At 37.5% G+C, this 26,065-nt stretch overlaps 3 protein-coding genes across 5 annotated transcripts in view; 2 read left to right on the top strand and 1 right to left on the bottom strand.

Annotated features, from left to right (window-relative positions):
- Window positions 1-571: 571 nt before the first annotated feature.
- On the top strand, window positions 572-12,685 carry hdgfl2 (HDGF like 2). Of its 2 annotated transcripts, none has more exons than XM_077226535.1 (16): window positions 572-798; window positions 1,404-1,480; window positions 2,281-2,419; window positions 2,503-2,673; window positions 3,500-3,622; window positions 3,737-3,805; window positions 3,890-4,073; window positions 4,259-4,343; window positions 5,779-6,076; window positions 6,165-6,289; window positions 7,138-7,205; window positions 7,307-7,377; window positions 8,075-8,176; window positions 8,361-8,514; window positions 8,608-8,731; window positions 11,805-12,685. In XM_077226535.1, the coding sequence occupies exons 1-16, from the start codon at window positions 727-729 to the stop codon at window positions 11,932-11,934; spliced, it is 1,992 nt and encodes a 663-aa protein (XP_077082650.1). In that variant the 5' UTR covers window positions 572-726; the 3' UTR covers window positions 11,935-12,685. The 2 variants fall into 2 exon arrangements, with proteins under 2 accessions (XP_077082650.1, XP_077082649.1); XM_077226534.1 differs by having other exon boundaries at window positions 5,773-6,076.
- A 681-nt stretch (window positions 12,686-13,366) lies between these two features.
- The window catches only part of ap3d1 (adaptor related protein complex 3 subunit delta 1), a 33,640-nt gene continuing 20,941 nt past the window's right edge, over window positions 13,367-26,065 (top strand). For both annotated transcript variants that reach the window (XM_077226602.1, XM_077226601.1), the window contains exons 1-10: window positions 13,367-13,705; window positions 20,161-20,256; window positions 20,358-20,438; window positions 21,086-21,166; window positions 21,247-21,354; window positions 21,442-21,571; window positions 21,666-21,805; window positions 25,328-25,401; window positions 25,495-25,544; window positions 25,641-25,690. In XM_077226602.1, coding sequence (XP_077082717.1) covers window positions 13,610-13,705; window positions 20,161-20,256; window positions 20,358-20,438; window positions 21,086-21,166; window positions 21,247-21,354; window positions 21,442-21,571; window positions 21,666-21,805; window positions 25,328-25,401; window positions 25,495-25,544; window positions 25,641-25,690 — 906 coding nt within the window. In that variant the 5' untranslated portion in view covers window positions 13,367-13,609. The remainder of the gene's footprint in view (window positions 13,706-20,160; window positions 20,257-20,357; window positions 20,439-21,085; window positions 21,167-21,246; window positions 21,355-21,441; window positions 21,572-21,665; window positions 21,806-25,327; window positions 25,402-25,494; window positions 25,545-25,640; window positions 25,691-26,065) is intronic.
- The window catches only part of LOC143736071 (uncharacterized), a 795,401-nt gene continuing 794,302 nt past the window's right edge, over window positions 24,967-26,065 (bottom strand). Inside the window, exon 2 of the mRNA XM_077226635.1 lies at window positions 24,967-25,000. The gene's annotated coding sequence lies outside the window, so the exon portion shown is untranslated. The remainder of the gene's footprint in view (window positions 25,001-26,065) is intronic.

The following is a 26,065-nucleotide window of genomic DNA, read 5'->3' as shown; positions in this document are numbered from 1 at the left end:
TAATTATAAAGTCTTTGAAACAAACCTTTTGCAAGAATTAAATAATATTTTCTGTTGAGTAATGTTCCATAATATTTTCTATATTTGACAACCAACTGCAAGGGTGAGTATATGCGATAAGATTAAAAATATATATATAATAATAATTATATATATATATACATATATATGCGATAAGAATTTTTTAAAGAATTTTTTAATAATATTTCTTCCTCAAAACTCCTCAAATTGTTTTACATTCCTTACGATTATTATTCTTATTTTTAGTAGATGAAATATAGTAGTAATTCATTAAAGTGAATTGAGTAAATATTTTTTTAGATACAAATACATTCATAAAAGGGCCATTACATTACATTGAATGCATTTTATATAGATGTTGTAATCAAGAAAGTATACCATTATTTTGATTAGCTCCCAATTTAATTTTCAACAGTCGTTTTATAATCAGCAGAGCATATACTATTACATTGAATTCTTTGGCAGTTTACACATTGTACATTCTTATTGGTGGACGTAAAGAGTGCCAGTCCGTTCCTCCAATCAGCGATCGCCAGAGGGCGGAACTTCCGCTGGCAAAAAATGGAATGAGCGGAAACCGCTGCAGAAACCAACCGCCTTTCCTCACCTACTGTATCTGAACCAGGAGGTCTGTCGGCCTGAAAAACGGACCGCGGGCAAACACAAACAAGCAGAACGAGGAGCGGTGCATAGAGGGACGACAAGATGCCGCACAACTTCCGGCCCGGGGATCTTGTCTTTGCTAAAATGAAGGGATATCCCCACTGGCCGGCCCGGGTAAGAGGAGCGGGGGAGCTCGCGCAAGGCTCGCGCTGCATCCAGTGCACACACCCCCACCAGCTTTACCTCAGTGCCTGGTCGTTTACGAAATATATGTCGGCAGACAAACCCGTGCTATCTATCACTCTAAAGTCTAGGCATCTTATTGCATGTATTTGTTTGACATTTATTACCTTATTTATGAATGTATGAGGCTAGCTAGCTGGCTAACTTGTTTGCTGGAGAACCAGCTAAGGTCGCGTGAACAAAGTCCTGTTATTTTTTTTGCATATTATTCATTGGGCATCGTCTTTCGATGCATAATGGGATAATATGAATAATTTCTTAATTTAGACTTGAGACTTTTACATTGTATTTACATTGCCCAATCACATGTAAAATATAATTGGGGGGGTGGGGGGGGGGGGGGGGGGGTTGAGTGTCATGTTTACACATGGACATTCTTTCCTGTCCATGTTTAAAGTGACCCATCCAGTGCAAAATAGAAACCCCATTTATAAATTAGTGCTTAATTCTGTAGAACTTCAATTTTCAATGTAGATCTATTTCTGAAAAACATGTGATCACTTTAATGTAATATTTGGACTGTATTTTTCTTCCAGATTGAAGATGTTGCGGAAGGAGCTGTCAAACCACCACCTAATAAGATCCCCATTTTTTTCTTCGGGACTCACGAAACGTACGTATCCCTGGATTTGAATGAGTACCTGGTCGTAAATAGATGCATGTTACTTTAGATCAGGGGTGCCCAATCCTGTTCCTGCAGATCTGCAAAGTTTAGCTCCAACCCTGATCAAACACATCTGGACCAGCTGATTAAGATATTCCGGATCTTCTTGCAGGTGTGTTGGATCAGTGTTGAATCAATTGATCTCCAGGAACAGGATTGGGCACCCATGGTTTAGATCTTATGAGCTGTGTGCATTACCTCATTGTTTTCTCTTTATTCTGTTTATTAATGTTGATTGGTAATTTTATAGTGCTTTTAAAAAGTATGATGCGACCTTGCCTGTCAAAGTGCCTTGAAGTAACAAGTTTTAAATTCATCTGACCCCACAATTCAACAGGTGGCACTAGAAGAACTTTTTTATATGTCACTCCAGGCATCAGACCTCTTCTGGTTTCCTTATATAAAAGTTGGCATAAAATGGCAATACTGCACATTATAGTCTTATTGTAAACTGCTCATCTGTGCCCCTTTTTTTTTTTACCATTTTGTACCATTTCATCAAAATCAACTCAATCTTCCAGTGAAATTACATTCTTCTCTCTGGTGACAAATGCCGCATTCTTCAATCCTTTAACTCCTGCATGTTTACATTCATCCGCATCCCACCCTACATAATTGTTTTTCTGAAAATCTGTTACACTCGAATGTACATCAAAATACATAAGAAGAGATCTGTCTTTACTTCCATTTCATTGTGACTTTAAATGTATTTATAATTCTGATCTTAGCTGCTTCTTATTTTCTTTCAGAGCATTCCTTGCACCTAAGGACCTTTTTGCGTATGAAAAGAACCAAGACCGATATGGGAAGCCCAACAAAAGGAAAGGGTTCAATGAAGGCTTGTGGGAAATCCAAAACAACCCTCATGCCTCCTATACCACACCTGCAGTAAGTCTTCATTTCTACAACCAAAATCTGTTGTTTAATGACACCAAATGCTGATTTGTCACATCTTTCTTGTGTTTATTTAGGCTGCATCATCATCGGAAAGCGAGGACAACGAACCTGCTGCGGGAAGTGATGCAGAAGATGAAGAGGAAGCAGTGGTACCAAGGAAAGCTGAAACAGGAAGTGATGATTCTGACTCTGGGAGTGAGGATCAAAGGAAGGCGGCAGTGAAGCGGAAAGCCCCTGCTGCAAAGGTATTCAAACATGAAACATGCTAACATGACTGCTTATTGTGTACATCAGCAGTTTATCCTCATTGTCATCTATTCTGTCTTTTTTTTTTTTTCTCCTGCAGTGTTATGCGCTATACCTTCAGGTGCTTTGAATTTCTCCTTAATGTCACAGTTTTAGTTAGTCGCAATGTTTATAGTGTTAAATAGTAGAGTGTTAGTGTTTGTAGAGGAAACAAGTAGTTTTTATTTAAGCAGTAGGGTCCTTCTATGTTATGAATTTAGTCACGGCTAAACCATGCGAATAGGATGCGCGTAAAAAGCAAAAAATTGATGCGCGTCCCAATTGAGCTGAAGATTGGGTTTATATTAATTTTGCGGAGACACATTTATGTGGCCAGTGTAAATGGAACAGTTTTAACATATTGTATATCTTTCCGATCAGTTAAAACGCATGAATGATCTGGTGTAAACAAGAGCGCAAAGACATTTATCACTAATACCGCTTGGAGAAAAATAGCACAGACACTAGACAAGGTTGAAACCTTTTAATGTGTATATTTCAAGTTTATGCACGCTAACAAATGGAGTATTCTTTGAAAGGCTGTGCATTTGGCTGTGTTCACGTCAAACTGAAGTGTACTTTGGGCTTAAAGGATGTAGTTGGGCAAAATATCCAATGGAGTACCTGCTTTATACTTAGACACAAAAGCATCATAAAAGTAGTTCATTTGAGTTTTACTCTGTTTTGTGGCTCAATATTTTGTATATTATACAATAATTTGTAATTGCGTGGAGAAGATGTATAAAAACAGTTAAATTGATTCTTGACTTTTAATTTACTTTGCAGCGGCCACCAGTGAAGAGAACGCGGGCATCATCCAGTGATCGAGATGGAGAGGAGAGTGGATCTCCCTCAGAACCGGAACCATCACCCAGCTCTGACTCTGAATCCGCCAAAAACAGCGACCAGGTATTCTTGTGTGGAATTGAACTGGGTCGATAATTTGCTCAAACACCTAATGGCTTCATTATTGCCAAAAATGCTATTAAAATTGTATTAATAAGTTACTAATGTGTTGTCCAGGACTTCACACCACAGAAGGATTCGGGCGGTCGAGGTGGCAAAAAGCCTGCTGGCAGAGGCAGGAGGAAGGTGAGAAGACCTCAGTGACATTGGCAGTCTATAATTACAAACTTGCTTGATGTTATACTGTTTTTTTTTTTTAAATCATTTTAGAAGGCATCATCAGGCTCTGATTCAGACTCTGGCTCCCAGTCAGATAAGAAAGCTGCCAAGAGCGAATCAGAAGACGATAAGCCAAGGCCGGCCGTCTCTGGATCCGAATCGCATTCTGGATCCAAATCCGATTCTGATTCAGAACCTCCTCCTGCAAGGAAAGGTCCTCAAGGGCGCAAGAAAGGTGAGAAGATTTTGCAACATGAACCTAGCATATATTATGAGTTTTAATGGTTGAGTAATTGTGTTGAATAGCAAGTGGATGGAAACATTACCTGAGACGGTTATCCTCAGCACTCGGATATCAGGAATCCTAGACAAGTACATCAGAATACTAAAGGACACTTTCTTTTTGCGTCATTTTCCAAGCGGAGAAACCTCCACCAAAGCCACGGGGAAGGAAAGCCAAACCAGCTCCAGAAAGGCCTCCTTCCTCTTCATCAGATAGTGATAGGTGAGTTTGGTTTCTTTTCCTTTCTAGCATTTTTTACATGTATATTTACACTAATAATGTTAATATTTTTGATTTACCTTAAAATTAGTTCAATATGACAATTTTCCACCCTCTTTCGGACCCTTAAAGGGTAACTAAACCCCTGGTCAGAGCCTGACTCCACCCACTGGCAATATTTGAAAAAATGCTGGAAAAGTGGGCAAAGCCCCGCGGACGTGTGTCTCTCTGTAGGCAAGGGTCTGGTGAGCTGGTACCTGCTTGCGTCACTCAGTACCACAACATCCAATAGGAAAATTCAACTGCAGTAGCCACCGTTCAATCTGAAGAGGGCAACACTCAGACGTTTTTACACCATATATTGTAGAATTAAAACACTATACCCAAATGTCAAAAAATTTACTCGAATCAATCATGGACAGCATTAATAAAGCCCCAGTCTTACAGATCATTAACAAAAAAAGTTGTTTTATGGTTTAGTTACCCTTTAATGCCCGTTGACGCTAACATGAAAGTTCAAAGTAAAAATTCAGACCAATGCAAAAAAAAATGGTAGATAGGCTACCTAGATATGCAACCTAGATTTAGATATCCAAAATAAAGATATGCGGGCAGTCATGGCATAATGGTAACAGAGTTTGACTGGTGACCCAAAGGTTGCTGGTTCGATTCCAGTACCGGCAGGTATATGACTGAGGTGTCCTTGAGCAAGGCACCTAACCCCCAATCGCTCCCCGGGCCCGCTGCTCTGGGTGTGTGTATCCACGTTTGCAGTGTCTGTGTGTGATCACTTCTCACTACTCTGCTCCTAATGTGTGTGCACTTACTTGGATGGGTTAAGTGCAGAGGTCAAATTCCAAATATGGGTTACCATACTTGGCCATCACGTGTCACTTTCACTTTTTTTCAAAATCACTTGACAGTTGGTGGCACTTGCAGAAAAGCAAAAATGTGTTTTGTTTTTGACACAAAACCAAATACAAGTTAACGGAAATAAAAGCCGGTTTCAGATTCTTCCTCTGGTATTCACTATTGCTTAGCAAAATGGTGTGTTCGTGAGGGCCACCTAGCCGTAGTTTAATTTTACAGCAGTGGTATGTGATCAAAAGCATAAATCTAATTGGTTGGCCAGTTTTTTTCACAATGCTTAGAAAAGAGATGAAAAAAAAAAACGACTACATAAGTAGTGTAACAGATTTCCCATAAGACTAGATATGTCATGTGACATCAAAAAGTTTCAAAACTACAAAAGCTGTTTTTGCAAATTAATTGCAATAAATTGTTCATTTTAAATTGTTTAATTTTAAACTATTATGTCCGATTATTGTCAAATACAATTCCCATGATGTACAAAGAACATCAAAATATTATATGAATATGAGCAACACATGGATGGTTATTTGAGTTTGTCTTTGTTTTTTTTAATGCAAAGCGATAGTGGGACGGACCGTGTCAGTGAGTGGAAAAAGCGAGACGAGGAGCGGCGGAAGGAACTGGAGGAGCGAAGGAAGAAGGAGGAGGCAGAAGAGCTCCGTCGGCTCCGGGAGCGAGAAAAAGAGGAGGAAGAAAAAAGGAAAAAAGAGAAAGAGACCAAGGCCAGAAGAGGAAGCAGCAGTAGTAGCAGCAGAAGCAGCTCGGATGAGGATGTGGACGATCACCCTCTCAAAAAATCCAAGAAACCTCCCCCTGCCCCAATCCCTGCTCCCTCAGACTCCGACTCTCCACCTCCCTCAGAGGTCAGTCACCAGAACTTTCTCAACTCTTTCTACTAGTGTCGTTTCTCAAAATGTTAACTGCGTTTGTGTTGTTGCGTTTCTTCTCTAGGTAAAAAAATCGTCCAAGCGTCAAGATAGCCAGAAGGGGCGGCAAAAGAAAGAGGTAAAAGAGAAAAAGGAGAGACATATCAAAGAAAAGAAGCCACAGAGATCAGAGGAGAAACACAAAGCAAGGTATGTATTTGGATTGCACTGTTCGTATAGCAACATGCTAACAAAACTATTGGAATCAATTGAGTCGAATCAACTGTGTGCCTCGCAGTGCTATTTGCAGTATTTCCCTCCACTGTTATTTTAGTATTATTTGTATTCTATTATTTTACAAATATTTAGTATATTACTAAATATTTAGTTATTCATTTTAATTTGACGTGCGTTTGTAATTTGTATTAGTGTTTGTTTGTTTGTTTATTTAGCTTTAATTGATTTTTAGGGGTTCACGGCATTGGTGTTTGTAAGTTTCTTTTATCGTTGGAATGCTTGGCTCCTAGGTTTTTGACCCGATTGGAACAAAAACCAGTGTAGCGAGGTTCTCTGGAGTCTGGTTGTCAATAATCATCACAAAAATTTAGAATTTCTATTCACGCTCTTGGGGCCATCAAAACGTTAAAAGTGGGAGGAGGCGCTTTTACTTAAATGGCTATAATTCGTGGACTGAATCAGATATTTTCACCAAATTTGGCACACATATGTAAGAGCTCATTCTGTGGTTATGTGAAAAAGCATGTGACAACTGAATGAGGCCTGTGAGAAATTCGAAAGAAATCGGCCACCTTCGTGTTTTTCACGTGCTTAAAGGATTGTATACCACGCGATTTTTCGCACACGCCCATGTCATTCATACTGCATGGTGGAACTCCTCATTCTGAGTAACTGTACCTCTTGGACCGCCGCTGTCAATCGAATCGTTCGTTAAATATAGGAGATTCCTAGTCCTAGGTTTTTGGCTCAACCTTGATAAAACCACTGTGTCAAAATTCTTGGGACTCTCTAGGTCAGTAATTATTACTGTTTCCCACTAGGTCTAAGCCCGAGAAGCCAAAACGGAAGTCGGTGCGTCAACCTGAAAAGAAAGTTGAGAAGAAAAAAGGTCACATGAAACGTTCTCATGGCGGTTCAGTCCTTTTTTAAATCATTTTTTATGGTCAATCAGACTTTAAGTATCGTTTCTATCGCCCTGTATAAATTCAGAACCCTCACCTGAAGAGAAACTACAGAAGCTCCACACAGACATCAAGTTTGCACTGAAGGTTGACAACCCAGTAAGTAGTGATGTCATCAAAATGACCTTTTGAATTTCATCGGGATCAGCAGTCACTTTCACACATGAAAGCCATTAAAATTTCTGGAGACATTACACTGGCAATTTTACAGCAAAGGTACCATGTCTAGTATTCACACAAGCAATGTTTCTGGTTAAGCACGCTCTTTTAGGATGTCCAATTCATCCAATCAGTTGATTCAAATGCTTTTTACTTCATTCTGTTGATTTAAAACACTCCACAGAAGTCCCTGCATACTTAATTTTTATTTGTAGTGAAACAAATAGTTTGATTTAGCTGTTTATTACTGTTATTTTTGTACAGGAATTTATTTATTTTTTTAATGTTTGTTTTTTAAAGATATTACACTTTCAAATAGTTTGGATCTATTTGAGTTGATTAGATATAGGTTTAATTTAATTTTATTTCAGTTTTAGTTTTGATTAATTGACAGTTAGTCATTTTAGTGCTTCGACTTCAACTTATTTCAGTTAGTTGCCAATGCAACATTTCTATTTTTTTATTTTTATTTAAATTAACAAAGATGTTTAAATTAACGTTTTAGTTAACAATACTAACCCTGGTTTAGCCACTCATCATTCTCTGCCAGACGCTAGATTTCTAGCAAACAAATGTACTTGTGAAAGCGCCCTGATGTGAGTCCCCTGGTATGATTCTGCTTTCTTTCAATCTGTAGGACATTGAGAAGTGTCTACAGGCCTTGGATGAGCTTGGCTCGGTACAAGTGACCACTCACATCTTGCAGAAGAATGCAGATGTTATTGCCACACTCAAAAAGGTACAAGAACTTACAGAAAAACGGAAAACGACACCCTGATATCTAAAAGTCGATTTTATTTTTTCCATTTGCATTGTTTTACTATTTAAATGTGCAGTATGTAATATTGAAAGCTAGCGGTTGACATGGAATAGCATTCCCATCATAAAACTTGCACACTTCTGACTGTCTTTTTGTCTTTTAGATTCGCCGGTACAAAGCAAGTAGTGCAGTGATGGAGAAGGCCACCGCAGTCTACAATAAACTAAAGCTCCAATTTATTGGCAAAATTGAGACCGGTAAACCAAAACCTGATGAAAAGAACCAAGAAAGCAATGAGCAAGACACACAAAACACAGGTAAACTGAATCTGGAACGTTTCCACATCATTTCAAGCATTTAAACCAGTTTTAAAATGTGCTTTCTGCTTGCGCTTTGTTTCTTTCTCCCAGATGACTCTAAACCAGTGAACGGAGAATCAGAAAGCGAGATAAAAGACGTTTCTGATTCTGAAAGCAAGTCCAATCCCACAGAACATGAGAAACAGGATGAGAACAAATCCCCAAACGGCATCAGGTGAGGAGCGGCCATCTTTGTCTTGTTTTAATTATTAGTCTACAAAATTTCCTAGTTCTTTTTACATTTTCGGTTTTCTTTAGTGTGTAATGTTGCTGTTGTTACAAGGGAGTTATTCAGTGTGCACTGTTTCTGAAGTCCCTTAAGAGCCTCGATTGTAGTCTTGAGTTTTCTTCCTGGAACAAACATATCACAAAATTCCTTATTTAAAGGGGGCCTATTATGCAAAATTCACTTTTATAAGGTGTTTGAACACAGATATTTTTCTACAGTGTGTGTAAAAATCCACCCAATCCTTTTTTTATAATCCCCATTTATCATTATCAATCTCTCACAACAAGCGGTTTCAAATTTTTTTTTCAAACCCCACCCACGACTGGAGCAGCAATCCGACATTATAACCGTGAACTAAACCATTCCTGCTCTATCTCCATGCAGCATATATTTTCTGGCTCTGTGGGCATCCTAATACAGTTCACACACAAGCACCTATACAGGCTAGTCAATGAGATGAATAAACGTAACTCCACAACAACTAAGTTACATAAATGTATCCACTAACCATTCAGAAATGTCCATGTAGTTGCAGTCTCTTCCTGAATCTCTCCATTTGAGCCCTCCGCTACTGGTTGACATTTTGCCTGAGAGAAACTCGGCTGGTATGTTGTTCCAGTATCTGAAGCTTGTGTAATGGATCGGCCGTCTTCTGAACCGGGGCGTCTAGCAGCACCTCATTTGCATTTAAAGGGACACACAAAAAAGGGGCAACTTTTACAAGCTGGTATTTTGAGCTGAAAGTTCAGACACATTCTGAGGACATCATAGATTAAAATTGCATCATGTGAAAATGGGCATTATAGGGTTTTACATTACACATTTAAATGAAATCATCCCATAAATTGCTCACCCTCAAGCCATCCTAGGTGTATATGACTCTTTTTTTTTTTTTTTTCAGCCAAACACAAAGTGTTTGAAAAATCCTCGCTCTTCCCAGCTTTATAATGGCTGTGAATGGTACCTTTTTTTAAGCCCAAAAAAGTGCATCTATCCAACATAAAAGTAAGCCATACGACTCCAGGGGGTTAATAAAGGCCTTCTGAAGCGAAGTGATGCATATGTGTAAGAAAACTATCCATATTTATAACTTTATAAACTCTAATCACTTGCTTCCGGTAATGTCCGTGCACGAGTAGAGTTCTGGTGAAAAAGTGACCTCTGACCTGATCATTTTCTTTTTTGGGTGAACTAAACTCTTTAATGAATTCCTGCCCTAGGCATATGCAAAAAATGAGGCAAGGCCTGGTTGAGTTGCGTTAGTAGTGTGTTGAAACTCGCGGTTATGGAAAGGTCCGTGGCTTTTCTGAAACGCATTTGAAGCGGTTGACCAATCACAACACACTGGTCCAGCTGAACAATCTTAGCACATTGCACTTTTCAGAAGGAGGGGCTTCATAAAGACAAGAAATAAACAGGGATGCGTTTCCCGTACAACAACATAACTCTCTGCTTAAAGGGTTAGTTCACCCAAAAATGAAAATTAAGTCATTAATTACTCACCCCCATGTTGTACCAACCCCGTAAGACCTTTGTTCATCTTCGGAACAAAAATGAAGATATTTTTGATAAAATCTGAGAGGTGGATCACTGCTACATAGGCTGCCTAAGGGAATGAAACTTGACGGCCCAGAAAGTCATTAAAGAACATGTTTAAATTATTCCATGTGCCTACAGTGGCTCAACTATAAGTTTATCAAGCAACGAGAATACTTTTTTTCCGAGAAAAAAAACATAAATAACGACTTTATTCGACTATTCCTTTTCTTCCTTGTGGGCCTGAGACGAGAGTTCAAGAGATTTCCACGACGCATGCGCGAGAACTGAACAAGAAGTATTAGAAGAAGAACGTCCTCTTCTCAGTTCTCGCGCATGCGTCGTGGAAATCTCTTGAACTCTCGTTCTCTGAAGAGATCAACTAGCTAGTCACGACTGTTCCCTGAAACCGCACTGTCCCAAATTGGTTGTTCAACCACGTTAGTTAATGATTTCAGACATATGGTGGATTAATTACTTATTTTAATGAATCTGATTGAGATCGAATTAATGCTAGATGTTTTGCTATAAATTACAGACATGGCATATGAGGACTATTTCTCATTTTTCTCAGTTATTTTGCTTTATTTCTAGATTTCCAGATCATAGGCTCGAACGCACATGCACACTCTTCAAAAATGGTGCTTTCAACCTCCTGACAATCTAAAAGACGTAAATGACATTAGCATGTATTCTAAATAAAAGATATAGATTGTACTTAATGTCAGCTTGCTTATTTGGCTCAAGATAAGGATTTATTGAGTCCATGTCATGCGAACAAGAAACTAAGCGTCTAACCACAGGTCGAGATCTTTCGTTCCAACCGTCCTTCGGATGAGACGTTAAACCGAGGTCCTGACTCTCTGTGGTCATTAAAAATCACAAACAAGAGTAGGGGTGTAACCCCGGCATCCTGGCCAAATTTGCCCCTTGGCCTCTGTCCATCATGGCCTCCTAATCATCCCCATAAACTGATTGGCTTCATCACTGTCTCCTCTCCATCAGTAAGCTGGTGTGTGGTGGGCGCTCTGACCTAATATGGCCGCCGTCGCATCATCCAGGTGATGCTGCACATTGGTGCTGGTTGAGGAGATTCCCCCTTCCATGTAAAGCGCTTTGAGTACCCAGAAAAAGCCTTTATAAATGTAACTAATTATTATAACCACACAACTTTGCGATGCTGTTTGCGAATGTTCGTTTAGCACTACGCTTTCGGGAAACAGACTCGTTGAACTACGCTGATAATGACGGAACTTGCGAATGTAGTTGGCTAACGATGCTTTTGGGAAACGCACCACAGAGCATTACTGACCGACTGAGAAGAAAGGTGCTGCAACAATGTCAAATGTGTTGAAAAATAAGGTTTTTTTTTAACATTCAAGCATGAAGGCCTATTCTTGATGAGACCAAATCAAGACTTTGTAAAAGGATATGGCCTATTCAATCTAAATGCATGCAGACTAATGTTTTATTTGTCTTTCAGGCCTAATCCAGATGACCCAATAGACCAGCAAACACTCACAACTGACTCTCCAGAGCCCAATCCGACAGCAGACACAGACGTAAAAGAGGATAGCAGAGCACAGGACGAGCAGATGTCTTCTGAGAGCTGAACTGCGTTTGTCTCTTTTATGCTCACAAACACACTTTGGCTTCCTTCATTCATTTGTGTTATTTTTTGTCTGCCCACCTTTGTGACCTACATGAGTTTTTCGTGTTGTACATAAAACGTGATATGAACATTATTAGCACTTTTGAATCGAGACGTCACGAGGCAAACAAGCGCCTTAATCTAAATGTTGGATGTGTATGATTCTGCACTAACCACATTTGGATAGCCGAAGGGGAACGTTTCATTTCAGAACCACACTGACGTCTGAGGTGGAAAACACCGAAGCCCAAATGTATTTGAAGACTGTGCTTGTACTATGTAGCTGCTTTTTATGAGTAACTTTTTTTCCTTTTGTTTTTTATGAAAAAGGAAAATGTTTAAAAAAAGAAAAGAAAGAAAAGTAAAGCAGGCTGGTTTTGTTGATTGACACCCACTACAAGAGATCATGAATTTTCATCATTTTTAGTGCACAAATCTACATCTGATCTGTCTGGTATGGATTTCAATAACTGTGTCTATGGAATAGTACTAAATTCTGTAGACATACCTTTTGTTGTCTGTTTTTGGTCCTCTAATATTCACAACTTACATCTGCATAGGTTGATCCCAATAATGCTTTTTTTTTTTTGGATGTCATAAAACATGCTTATCATGCTTATTATAAACATGTTTCTAGTGCTATGTAACTTGGTCCAAGCTTTTTTTAGTATCCGTGAAAGATTAAATAAAAAATTCCGCATGATGGCCGACAATGTTGTTATAAGGATATTCACTGGACACGTTTGGAATAGAATACTAACATACTGCCTAGTGTATACTACACAGTATAGACTGTATGTTTCAGTCTTAGGAGTAGTATGGAACAATGCGGTTACAAACATACACATTGACATTAACTGGTATTACTTTAAAAAATGTGTAAAATATTTACTGTCATTTAAATAGCGTATGTTTATTCTGTACGAAGTTTTTTAATATTCTTATAATGAGTCTCTCACGTTCAGTCACTTGTATAAACAAAGATTTTGATTGGTCTACTGATCGCTGACGTCATTCAAACGCAAACCCCTAATGACGCGTCTAGACAGGTTTATTTTTAATAAATTAATTTATTTAATTCAAAGTGTAACTTGATATTATAAAATAACGAAAAGAGGAAATAGGAAAATACAAGTGATCACAAATGAAGAATATTGAGTTATTTTGTGATCATTCATTTAAAAAAATAACACTGCTTGATTCAACTTAGTCTAGAAAGTAGGGTTTTCTATTAACGTTGGATGATTATAATTATTTATGCTATATAAAACTTGGATGAGATTATTATAAAAAATAATAATTAAAATGAATCCGTGACTGCAAAAAACATTCTTCAGAACATCAAGAAGGAAATGTGAAAATCCCAATAAACGACACGCAGGGAAGCGTCTAGTAGTGCGTCGCGTCGCTCGCTAGCAGTGTGGATGGGTTTGTCAGTCAGGTGACCTGTCCGCCATTTTGTCAGCCATTTCCTAGACGGGTCCGCTGCAGATCAGCACTTACAGAAAGAGCAAAACCCCTCCTGCACAGGCCGCTGTTCGGGACTGAATGAGAGACTAGCGCTCCTGCGGGCTGGTCAGTACTCAGATAAAGCCCGTGTTTGCGGTTCGGTCCGGTCGGACAGGAGGGAAATCATCATGGCTCTGAAGATCGTAAAGGGGAGCATCGATCGGATGTTCGATAAAAACCTGCAGGATTTAGTACGTGGCATTAGGAACCATAAGGAAGATGAGGTGAGACACTTCTATCAGTTCATTTCCTTTTATATTAAAATCAGAATGGGATGTTTTTGTAAATATGCCTTAAACGCAACTGGTAACTGTTATAAATGAATCAAGTTGATCTCATGTCAGTAATCTCAAATCACCTGATTTCAGGTGAGCTAACCTGTCAAATGTGCTTAGATAACGAACTACATTTATGTATTAAACACGAAATATTATTATTTCAGTGATTTAATTATCCCGGTGTGTTAGGTGACAGCTGTTTGATGTTAGAACAGTCTGTCATCGTTTTGTTTATCATGGATGAGGCCATTTAGCATTGCTAACGGTTTTGACACCTAACGTTATATAAATATATTCTGCAAAATATATACAGATTTGATGCCATCTTGTTATTTATGTAATTATGCATGTGGTAAACCGATTCGGTACGCTAAAAGGAAAGATGTTAATTCAATAAGCTGTATCTTGCCTCACTTATGTGTGTCATGAGATTGGCCGTGTCACAAAACCTATCTAGAAGCCTATCTAGGAGACCGCTTTTCGGGGGGCATCATAGGCGCGTTCTACAATGTCCGATTCAAAGATTCGAACGCGCACGATGCCTGTTATGTTCGAACACCTATCTAATGCACCTATGTTGCCCAAATATTTGGTTCAAATGGACCTACATTTACATTATGAAAATGTTATTTTCAATCGTTTGAACTTGCGAACGATGTGTTCGATTTGAACGTTCGGATGTGCTTATGATGCCCACAAATGTTCAATTCGAGTGTTCTCGAACACCATTTAATGGAAATGTTCTGATTCTTCTATGATTCCCAAAAGGTTCAAACCCGTGTATAATTCCCCAAAAAATTAAGGCCTAATCAGAATATTTGAAACAACAGCCATGTGATTTCAATTTGAATGTTCAAATGCATATGATGCCGACTGATTTTCGATTCAACTGGTTAAATGCGCCTGTAATCCGACGAATGCTCAATTTAAAGGGGCATTAGGCAACTCTAGCTAGTTCTTCGCTGATTTTCACTTTTGTTGTCGCATGTTTTCTCAGCGAGCTCCCCCTGCAGCTGTGAGGCGTATATTTCACAACAACGTTGTAAAAAAAAGTTGCGGCACCCTCCTCCCCCTTTCTACCGCTGCTCATGTGCATTTGTTATTATCGGAGCCGGCCAACTTTATCGTGTGGAGCTATGTCTACCGAGGTGGGTAATATACACATTGAGAGCGGCATTTGTGTTTATGTCGAATTGCCGTAAAGCAGTTTGTGTTTCTCGCTCGTTCTCGCTTCTCACGAGACTTCCTATTTCCAATTTACCGGGACGTTAATCCTCATGTTGCAAGGTTGGTTTTCCGCCTGGGAACGCTGGGGGGAGCGGAGGAAAGTCACCATTCTCACCAGAACAGGTTATTAAACAATACAAATGATTTCTAAACGGTTTTATTAAGTTGAAATAGTTGCCGAATGCCCCTTTAAATGTTCAAATTCAAATTTTAACTGTTTTAATGTGGTTGATTTGAATGCTCTGATGTGCTTATGATGCCCACAAATGTCCAATTTTAGAGTTCAAACACATTTGAATGGAAATGTTCAGTTGAGTATTGCACGATATACCAGCACTAGAAAAGGTATTGCGATACCCTGCCATCAAAAACAGTATGGTTATACATTTTATTAGTTCCAGAACTTTAAGAATGACAGCATTCTAATAAGAGCAGTATTTCATAATTTGAGTTGATGTGTGACAGCCGCACTTGTGTAAAGCAAAGCGCTGGACAAGTTTGATGTTAAGAGTTTTTAAGAGCAACTAGCCTCGAGAAACAACTCAAAGCTGGCCTTCAGATAGAATGCGATCTTGAATTCAGTTCTCTTTCACAGATTATTGCGCTTGAATGGTCAAAAATATGCTATAATGCCTGGCAAGTATCCATGCAAACACAGTCGATGTGTCCAAGTGAACTTAATTGGTTAAGAATGAAATCCGGGGTGTTCCAGTGTATTGGATCCGTTCGTCAGCTCTTAAAGAGATGGAGGCGTAATAAACCTGCTGCTGTCTGTGTGATTAATGTTAATCAAACCACAAAAGAAAAGAGAAAATCACCCACTGGTTGACTTATTAACTTTAATATATTCATTAGGTGTGTAGGCTAGTTAATTTATAAATTAAAAGACTAATCAGCGTTTTTTTTGTTTTTTTACATTTGATTATAATTTCCTACTTGAATGCTACTGATGTTAAATGGACCTACTGTAGCCTGAAAATATTAAAGCACTGTTTATTGTATTTGTATCTTATATTGTATTTTCATATTGATTGTAATTTGCATCTTTGCTTATTTTAAAGATAAAATACTTTTAAATATATTTTAAGATGATTGTATTGTGATATAAAATTACATTTAAAAAATATTAAATTATTCATATTGTGAAATAAGATTCTGATCCTGTCACCCATGCCTATCCCAATAACACAATGATTTTTAATTTCTGTCATATTATTCAATTACTTTTACTGTTGTTTTAGTTTTTTGCAATGGTATCGATTCGGTATTGGTATTTCAGTCAGTTATCGTATTGTATTTTGGTATCGTGACAACACTAGTTCAGATGTGGCCCAAAATGTTCAAACATGCATATGATGCCCAAAAAACATTTGATTTTAAATGTTCAAACAGGCTTATATAATCCCCTGATATGTTTTATTATAAATTTATCTGAGATGCCCAAAAATGTTGTCTAGGCAGGCAGCTGACTATGTATTGAGACGCAGCCGTCGTCTTGGATATGAAATCACATCTGTCAGTTTGACAACAGCACCAGAGATAAAAAAACCCTGGTTTCTTGTCGTTCATTTTGTGATCTGTGGTTGAAATAAAGATGAAATGATGAAGTAGGAAGTAGGCCTCAGGCTTCCTGGTCACCTATAATGACAAAGCTGAATTCTCTTTTGCAATATGCTCCATCCTCGCCCCTCCCTTTGGGGAAAAAAGAGAACAAGATGCTGTAAAACTGAGCATTTATAATCAACTATGGGTTTCCCTCTTTAACTTCAGTATTCTGTTCCTTTTTTGGAGATTCATATTGATTTTAGTCACCGGTTTGACCTTCCAGTAGACATCAGATCAGTTATTTCCGAGTTATGAAATGTAATAAACCTAGTAAACACAGGACACTGATGTCATCCGTTTCTAAAGACGGTGTGAACCCTCTTGAACAGCCAGCATTGTCCGATGTGGCCTTGAGTCTGAAAAAATGTTGCATCATGAGAGTTATCGCTCTCTAAAACTTTCATATTGGATATTTATTTATTCTTGTTCAAGTAGTTAGTTGGCACCTCATTACATTGACTTCATACTACAATCTTGATTCTGGTCTGACTGGTTTTGGTCACCTACTTTCATTTCAATTGAATATCAAAGCGTGTTTTAATCACACCTTTCGTGCCATGCATTCAAATACAAACATCATTAAAACTTGCTTTAACGTTCCAGTTCTAGTCTCCTGGCCCTGTTTAATCTGCAAACATCTGGAGTCGGGTATCAGCAAGGCTTCGTCAATGTAACCTGTACCTAGATGCCGTGTCTGTTACCTGGCCAACAGCAGACAGTGCTGTGAAATATTCATAGCCTCCTGAATGAACTGTCAGACTGTGTATGTGTGTTCACTGGTCTGTTTGCTCTCTTCCTGTGGTTTCATACGAGACCTCTATATTTGTTTTCCACAAGAGGTGGGTGTACTTAGCCAAAGCACTCGCTGGGTCTCAGAACTAGTGAGCTGCCCTCCTAAATGTGTTTTTGGACACCATAGCTTGCGCTTGAGCCAAATAATTTTGATATAGGTGTGTTTGAATATTCGTTTTGGGGCATCATAGCCATATTTGAACATGTTGGTAGTGCTTGAAAAGATGGAAGGACTTCAGGTTTTCCTCAGGCTGTGCTTTCTTGTTTGCCTGAGAAGGACATTGAGTTTGTCTTCATACTTGACTGATGGTTTGCTGAGATGGTCTTATCCAACTCTTGGCCAACTCACAAATATTTCAGTCATGGCAATGGGCTGAAATTACCAATAATGCATGATTCATTAGAACTGAATGAGGATGGGACAAGGGACATCTTCTGGAGAACATTCTATTCCCTTATGGTTTTGTTCTTACAGGGATGAAATTACCCATAATGCATCATTCATGATGATTTGATAACTAGTATGACCTCTAGAGTTTCATTTTTACGTCGAAGTTACCCTTAACTCTTTCCCCACCAGTGTTTTTTGAGTATTTTTGATTATTTTCACACAGAATTTAATTTCACAGAAATATTTTGTTCGTATTTTATTCTAGCTCTACTCTTTGAGAAGATGCGTATTGTTGCTCCCTTCCGTAGAACACTTAAACACTGAAAGCTAAAAAATTCTGTCAAAGGCGGGGAAAGAAGGAATAAGATTCATTCATATTTGTGACAAACCTGAAGAATCTCAATATTTTCTGTCTCAGTTGTTGAAAATTACCCATAATGCATCATTCATAAGAACAACATGAAAATTTGACAGGATAACTTTTTTTTTTACCTCGTTTTGATTTATTATTGCTAAGTGGAAATCACCCATAATGCACTATTTGTAAAGTTGTGCCTGTTGGTTTCCTTGTATTTTCAGCCTCTCTTGCCTCTAAGTACCCATGAATTCAATATTCACACGGGTTTTATAAAGAGGTCTGGAAAATATTCTGGTTGACATACTTTTACCCTGGCTCAATGGTTGGAAATGACCCATAATGCATCATTCATAGAATTGCATGAAGATTTGACAAGAGAACAGTATTTTAGGCCACCTCATTTTTATTTGTTCCAGGTGCACCATAATGCACCATTCACAAGAATTTTCAGGAAAACCTTCTGAAGAATCTTTGTTTATCCCTTTTTTTTTAAGTCTCAGTGGTTGGAAATTATGAGTGCATTATTGATAATGAGGGAATAATGATGCATTATTATCCGTAATGCATCATTCACAAGAATGTTATAAAGACGTGATAAAAACCTTCTGGAGAATCTTTGTTTACCTTGTTTTTTCAGTCTCTCTGGGCTTAAATAATCCATTCTCAAGGGGTTGTAAAGACGTGACTAGAAATTCATGTGGGGAACTTTCATTTGCCTCATTAATATTTGTACTAGGTGGAAATCAACCATAATGAACCATTCACAAGAAGTTTAAGATGTGACAGAAAAACGTTTTTGAGAACCTTTTACTTCATATTTTCATTCTCAGTGGGAGGAAATCACTCGTTCTGCACCATTCACAAGAATTTTGTGACAAGAACCTTATGTAGAACCTTTGTTTACCTTGTATTTTCTCTCTGCGCTTAAATGACCCATAATGCATCATTCACAAGGGTTTTGATAAGATGTAGAAATCTTATGGAGCACTTTCATTTACCACATTTGCACTCTTTACCCAAGTGAAGACTTCACTGTGGTAAACAAGAGGTTATGCCCATGTAATGGTTCTCTAAGCCCTGCAGTTCTTCCCCTCCTGTCACTGCTATGGCTGTCTCATGACTAAAGACACATGACCACCACACTCGCCCCATACAACAGCACTTTGTGTGTGTCCCTGAGATGCAGAGAGCGTGTGTGTGAGTGCTGCTTGAAGGTTCTCTCCCCCTTTCCCCCCTTTTGTAAATTTTTTTAATCATTTAACAATTAAATGTCACTGGCCATGAGATATTGTGGTTGGTCAGTTCTTTTAGTCATTCATTGATTCTTCACGCATACACGCACAAACATTCTGACCTAGTTTTGAGCATGTTTTTTATCATTATTTTAAGCTTCTGGGTTTCAACAATGCGTCTTTGATTGTGGCTTATATATATATATATATATATATATATATATATATATATTTTTTTTTTAATATATATATATATATATATATATATATATATATATATATATATATATATATATCCTAATGTGAGAACATGTTTAAAAAATCATGAAGCATTCAATTCATGTCCAGTTGCCTGAATTTTAGAAAAGATTTATGTCCCTGGTCCCCATCCACTTTCATTAGATGGAAAAGAGCAGCTTTGACATTTTACTAAATACTTCTTTTTGTGTTTATATGGGGGAAAAATTGGGTTTGGAATGTGACATCATTTAGGTTACTATACCTTTGAATAAATGCTAATAATGGCAGATAATCACCTATATATATATATATATATATATATATATATAATATATATATATAGTTTTGATAAATGTCTATCTGGGTATGTTGTCAGGTAAAGATAAGTCAAAACGTTTAATGGTTTTAACTTTTAAATTGAACACGTTTCTTCTCCGTTAAGGTCAGACAGTGATTTGACAGATGCTGTTGATAACAAGAAGCAAGAAGCTTATGGAGAGAATTGTTTTTATTTTTGTCTCACTCTTTCTAACAATACTTCCTGTTCCTTCTACAGGCCAAATACATCTCTACATGCATCGATGAGATCAAACAAGAACTCAAACAGGACAACATTGCGGTTAAAGCTAATGCAGTCTGCAAGCTCACCTACGTAAGACCCCACCTCCCCTCCTCCCATCATTGATATATTTCCCATCTGCTTCAAAATAAGCTCAATCCATCACTTATTCTTTTGAATTCTCTTTCCAACAGTTGCAGATGCTTGGCTATGATGTCAGTTGGGCTGCGTTCAACATCGTGGAGGTGATGAGCTCCTCCAAATTCACATACAAGGTGAGAGGCGTCGAAAAATTATATTTATTAATATTTTTAATTAGCTTTTATTTAAATAATTCTTTTATTTAAGTATTTACTTTTGTCTTTTTTTCTTTCTTTTTTTCTTTTGGTAACACTTTACAATAAGGATGCATTAGTTAATGTGAACTAAAAACGGAAAATGCTTTAGTAAGAAAGTATTTTCGGTTGTTAGTTCACGTTAACTAATGCATCCTTATTGTAAAGTGTTTTTGGAGAAATCATTCATGAATGCATAATATAAATCAAAAGTTGTAACTGTTAATCCTTTATGGACCTGAGCTGACATGAACTAACAGTTTTATTTTTAGCTAATGTTAACAAAGATGAATAAATATTGTAAATGTGTTGCTCATTGTTTAGTTAATTTTAGTTAATGCATTAACCAATATGACCTTAAACTAAAGTGTTACTGTTTTTTTTATATTTAGCTTTCATTTATTTTTATTTAATTTTTTGTTATTTTAATACTTTACATTTTATCTCTTAGTTGCCAAGGCAATATTTTTTAGTTGTTTTTTTTTCATCCAGTATTTATTTTGTATTTCATCTTTATTACCAAAACAATTCAATAGTTTTAGTTAGCAACATTGGTTCACAGATGTCTTTTTTCTTCTCGTTTTCAGCGAATCGGCTACCTTGCAGCATCGCAATGCTTTCATGAGGGCACTGATGTCATCATGCTGACGACCAATCAGATCCGCAAGGTGCGTTTTGAACTTCCTGTTCACCTGTGTTTGTTTTGATTATCCTGGTTGCTATAGGATACTTTATCATCTCTCACCAGGATCTCAGTAGTCCCAACCAGTACGACACCGGCGTGGCTCTGACTGGCCTTTCCTGCTTTGTGACCCCCGACCTGGCTCGTGACCTGGCCAATGACATCATGACTTTGGTAAAGCCATTCAGAGTGTTTATGCAAGGCAAATATTGATATTCAGCACATATTCATTCATTCCTTCTCACCCTTCCTCCATCTCAGATGTCCCACACTAAGCCATACATTCGCAAGAAGGCGGTGCTGATCATGTACAAAGTGTTCCTGAAGTACCCTGAGTCCCTGCGTCCTGCCTTCCCACGACTCAAAGAGAAGCTGGAGGACCCAGATCCCGGTACGGGTGCCAAATCATCAGCTTAATGTTGCTCGCTAAATGCTAATATTTGTGGCGCATATACCACCTGAACGTTTGATTGTGTATGTCCCAGGTGTCCAGTCAGCGGCTGTAAACGTCATCTGTGAACTGGCCAGAAGAAATCCCAAAAACTACCTTTCCCTGGCGCCCCTGTTCTTCAAACTCATGACCTCCTCCACCAACAACTGGGTTCTTATTAAGATCATTAAGCTGGTAAGAAACTGTATATTTTGGGTTTTAACCCTGTAAAGTGTGATGTAGTCAGAAAAATATATTTTTTTTAAAATGTACAGTTTATTGAAACTTTAGACACAATTTTTAAAAAGTTGAGTACCATATTTGATACAACAGGCTTTTATGGCTCATATAGTATGATTTAGGAGTATATAGAGCTCATTCATAGTCGAGGAGGAAAAACAAATATTCAGAAGCCAAAACTGAACAAAAGTATGCGATTTGGCGCAGTTTCTGATATTTATACAGCCATATACAATAGCATTGCAGACCACATGCATAAAATGCAAATACATATCAGTTGTCACTCTATATCTGCCAATAATATATCTCCGTAAGATGATATTTAAAAAGTGTAGTTTTATGATCAAAGCTGTTTTTAAAAAAATGATATATGGATAATTAAGTAAATCTAAGTTGATTTCATTTTTAAATATTACTAACAATATAATAGTTCCGCTTATGTAGGATTTCACAGCAAAATGGCACGTATTTCACAACTGGAGGGCAGTTTGATACTAAAAGGCCTTTTGCTTGCCAAAAAAGTATAAACTATCAATCAATGACAGATCGTCCCCTTGGAATTATAAGGTTCTATCTGCCATTTTTGTCAAAATTGAGTTATTCACATATTCTTATTCTGTGACAACTTATTTACATTATGTGATGTGTTTTTTTTAAGTTGTGTACATTGTGGGACTTTTTATTGAAAAAACAAAAAGGTTCTATCTACAAAATCGAACTCTAACTTGGCTCTATAAGGTTCTATCTGTGTGAGCCAATCAGCACTTCGAATGCACAGAAGATGACCAATCAGAATCAACTTTATATGTCATGTCGCCGGCTTTTTCCTTGAAGACAAAAAGAAACCCCATAAAGGCAGAATGCTGTACATTTACAGTAAATTAAATATTCACTAAATTGTGTAGTGTTATGAAGTGGCTTCAATTTGGCCATTTTCTTTATAGTGTATTGGTTATTATTATTAATTATGAATGAGGTTATTATTAATAACTATTATTATTATAGTTATTATTATCTGAATTATACAAATATGCAGTGAGTAAATTGAATATTTAAAAAAAAAAACATTTAACATACAAGTGTGTGTGTGTGCGCGAGTGTGTGAAAGTTTGTGTGTGTGTGTGTGAGTGTGTGAAAGTTTGTGTGTGTGTGTGTGTGTGTGTGTGTGTGTGTGTGCGAGTGTGTGCGAGTGTGTGCGAGTGTGTGCGAGTGTGTGCGAGTGTGTGTGTGTGTGTGTGTGTGTGTGTGTGTGTGTGTGTGTGTGTGTGTGTGTGTGTGTGTGTGTGTGTGTGTGTGTGTGTGTGTGTGTGAGAAAGTGTGTGTGTGTGTGTGTGTGTGTGTGTGTGTGTGTGTGTGTGAAAGTGTGTTGGTGTGTGTGTGTGTGTGTGTGTGTGTGTGTGTGTGTGTGTGTGTGAAAGTGTGTGACTGTGTGTGTGTGTGTGAGAGAGAGAGTGTGTGTGTGTGTGATTAAAAAAATAGTCTGACATTTTTTGTGATCATATAGTCAGTGAATCATTTTTCAATGATTATTTAACTTTATGAATTAATTTGCTGAAGCATGTCGATTTTCTTGTAGTTTTTAAAGTCTTAAAATGTCTTAATTTTTACAATTTTAAGCCTTAAAGTTCAAATAGTTAACAATTTCATTGATGGGGTCTTAATTACAACAATAAACGTTAGCATATTATTTCAGCCATACTGATGTCTAGAGAGAAAGCCATTTCACCTGGCCCACTTTAGCTGGAATAAAGTCCTGCTCAGATGTATTACAGTAGCTGCTTTCTGTCTAAACAAAAGAAAGATTAAAGTAACAATTTCTGCAATAATGTGTTTAATTACCCACCAAATTGGTAACGAAAATTAAGATTCTGCACTGGACAAAATATTTAGACCTACCTTGCTTAATTTGAAATGTCCTAAATACATGGAAGTGCTAAAAAATATGAAATAAATGTCATAGAAAGGATACAATTTTACTTTCTAACACATGTTGAGACATTGTTACAACATTAATTTTATATTTAATGTTCAATGTTTTGGCAGATAGAACCTTATAATTCTAAGCGAAAAGTGTTTTTTTTAGAATTAGAAGGTTCTATCTGCGTTTGACCCATTCCAAAAAAAACCATTTACAAATTTGAGAGGATTTTGATATTGTACATTTAGAATACATTTAGGGTCCCTGTTATTTTCATGTTTGAAAGAAACTTGTTCCCCATATAAATTTTCCTATATGTAATGCAAAAACTTTGAAGCTCAATATCTCAAAACTGCTCAGAACGCAGATAGAACCTTATAATTCCAAGGGGACGAGATACCATGTAGTACATTAATCATGTTGATAATTCAGAGGCCTTGTGCATATTGAATATGATGCCTTTAGGGTTAAAGGGGACAGATTCAACGCTTTTTTGTAGGGCTGGGAATCTCTAGGCACCTTTTGATTTTATTACAATTTAGAGGGCTGCCTCTAAATGGCGATAAAACGATTATCGATGCATCTTTTTTTTGTGACTACTTGGTACTTTAAAAGCATTATAATGATCCATAAAGAATTTACTTCCAATACTTCCTATATTAATTTTATTAATAAAACAAATGGAAGCGATTTGGCAAGTCAACTGTAAGGTTACATTTGCCAGCATATGTCCCAACAGGAAAAGAAATGTGTGCCTGTACTAGCAGCATACTTGTAGTCAATGAATTCAAACTTTAGCATATTCTTAATCTCTAACATAAAATAATAGACTTCTAACCAACATTCTCCTGTTATGTGCAATGAGCAATATAATCCTTCAGACAAACAAACATTTTGCTGCAAAATCACAAACAGCTTTCTTTCAAAAGTATAGAATTATGTACCTGCAGTTCTCATTTAAAAATAATGCTTGTGGACTTGCGCATATTCTGAATAATTAGTAACATACAAAGCCGGTCTTAGACACAAATAAATAATAAAGAGTTATGACTTGAAATTTTTGCTGTATACCACAGTCAAAAACAGCTTATTCAAAAAAAGTAAATAAACCTCTGCAGAGAGCACAGTCAAAATGTAACTTTTTGTGACTGGCATTGCACTGACACGACTGCAGGTAAACCTACGTTTGACATGCGTATAACAGATCGGTTTACAGCATATTGATGTGAAAACTAAACGATACAGAAAGCAGCTCTCATACAAAAAATACAAAATAGGTCACACTGAAATTGCCAATTTTCCATACGTTAGCTTTAAACGAAGAGGGTGCCGTTTGGATTTCCCGTTCAGTTATGCGTTTTGAGTTCAGAGTTCCGCCTTTTGCGTTCTGTCAATATTACGATATTAGAGAGGGGAAAATTAATTTTTGACATTTGTGAATCGATTCAGAATCGTCCGCATCGCGATGTATCGAAGAATAATTTTTTTCCCCCACCCCTATTTTTTTGTAATGAGATTCACGTTTTTTTTTTTTTTGTGTGTGTGTTTTTTTTGTTTAGTTTGGTGCTCTCACTCCTTTGGAGCCTCGTTTGGGAAAGAAGCTGATTGAGCCCCTAACAAACCTCATCCACAGGTAACGATACTAAAACACAACAAAGTGTTAAAAATATTAGGGTTAAATATAATATCTCTTTTTTCTCTTGTTCTTCCTCATTGCCTCTCTCAGTACCTCAGCCATGTCGCTTCTGTATGAGTGTGTCAACACTGTCATAGCAGGTCAGTATTATTTGGTGCCGTGACCCAGTGTTGTACTCGAGCACATATTTCTTAACAACACCATTGATGTCTTTTCTCTCTCCTGTTTTACCTCAGTGCTGATCTCACTGTCTTCTGGAATGCCCAATCACAGTGCTAGCATACAGGTGGGCCATTGTCACATTACTCAATATGACCAGCAGTTTTTATATATATCACGGAAATATCCGGTCAGATTTAAGGCCCTGTTCACACCAAGAATGATAACTATAAAGATAGCTATATTAGCGTCCATACCAGCGGACAATATCGTTCTGTTTATTCTAAGCGCGTGCTTGTCTGTCACTTTAAATGCTTGAGCTCTTTGAAGCAGGGTGGATTCTTATTGGCTGTCAATGTTGTTATTGATAATCAGCTGGATAAAATCGTTCTGAAAGTGATTCCAACGATATTGTTTCTCTGTGCCGTTATCATTATAGCTGTGGTGTGAACTCTGCTATTCTTTAATATTGAGAACAATTTTTGAAACTACTTCATCGTTT

This window comes from Siphateles boraxobius, unplaced genomic scaffold, assembly GCF_051911475.1.
Source record: "Siphateles boraxobius isolate OS27281-9 unplaced genomic scaffold, OSU_SipBor_1 13, whole genome shotgun sequence".
NCBI classification, from domain to species: domain Eukaryota; kingdom Metazoa; phylum Chordata; class Actinopteri; order Cypriniformes; family Leuciscidae; genus Siphateles; species Siphateles boraxobius.
The sequence above is the reverse complement of the archived record's forward strand: the minus strand, read 5'-3'. Positions and strand labels throughout refer to the sequence as shown.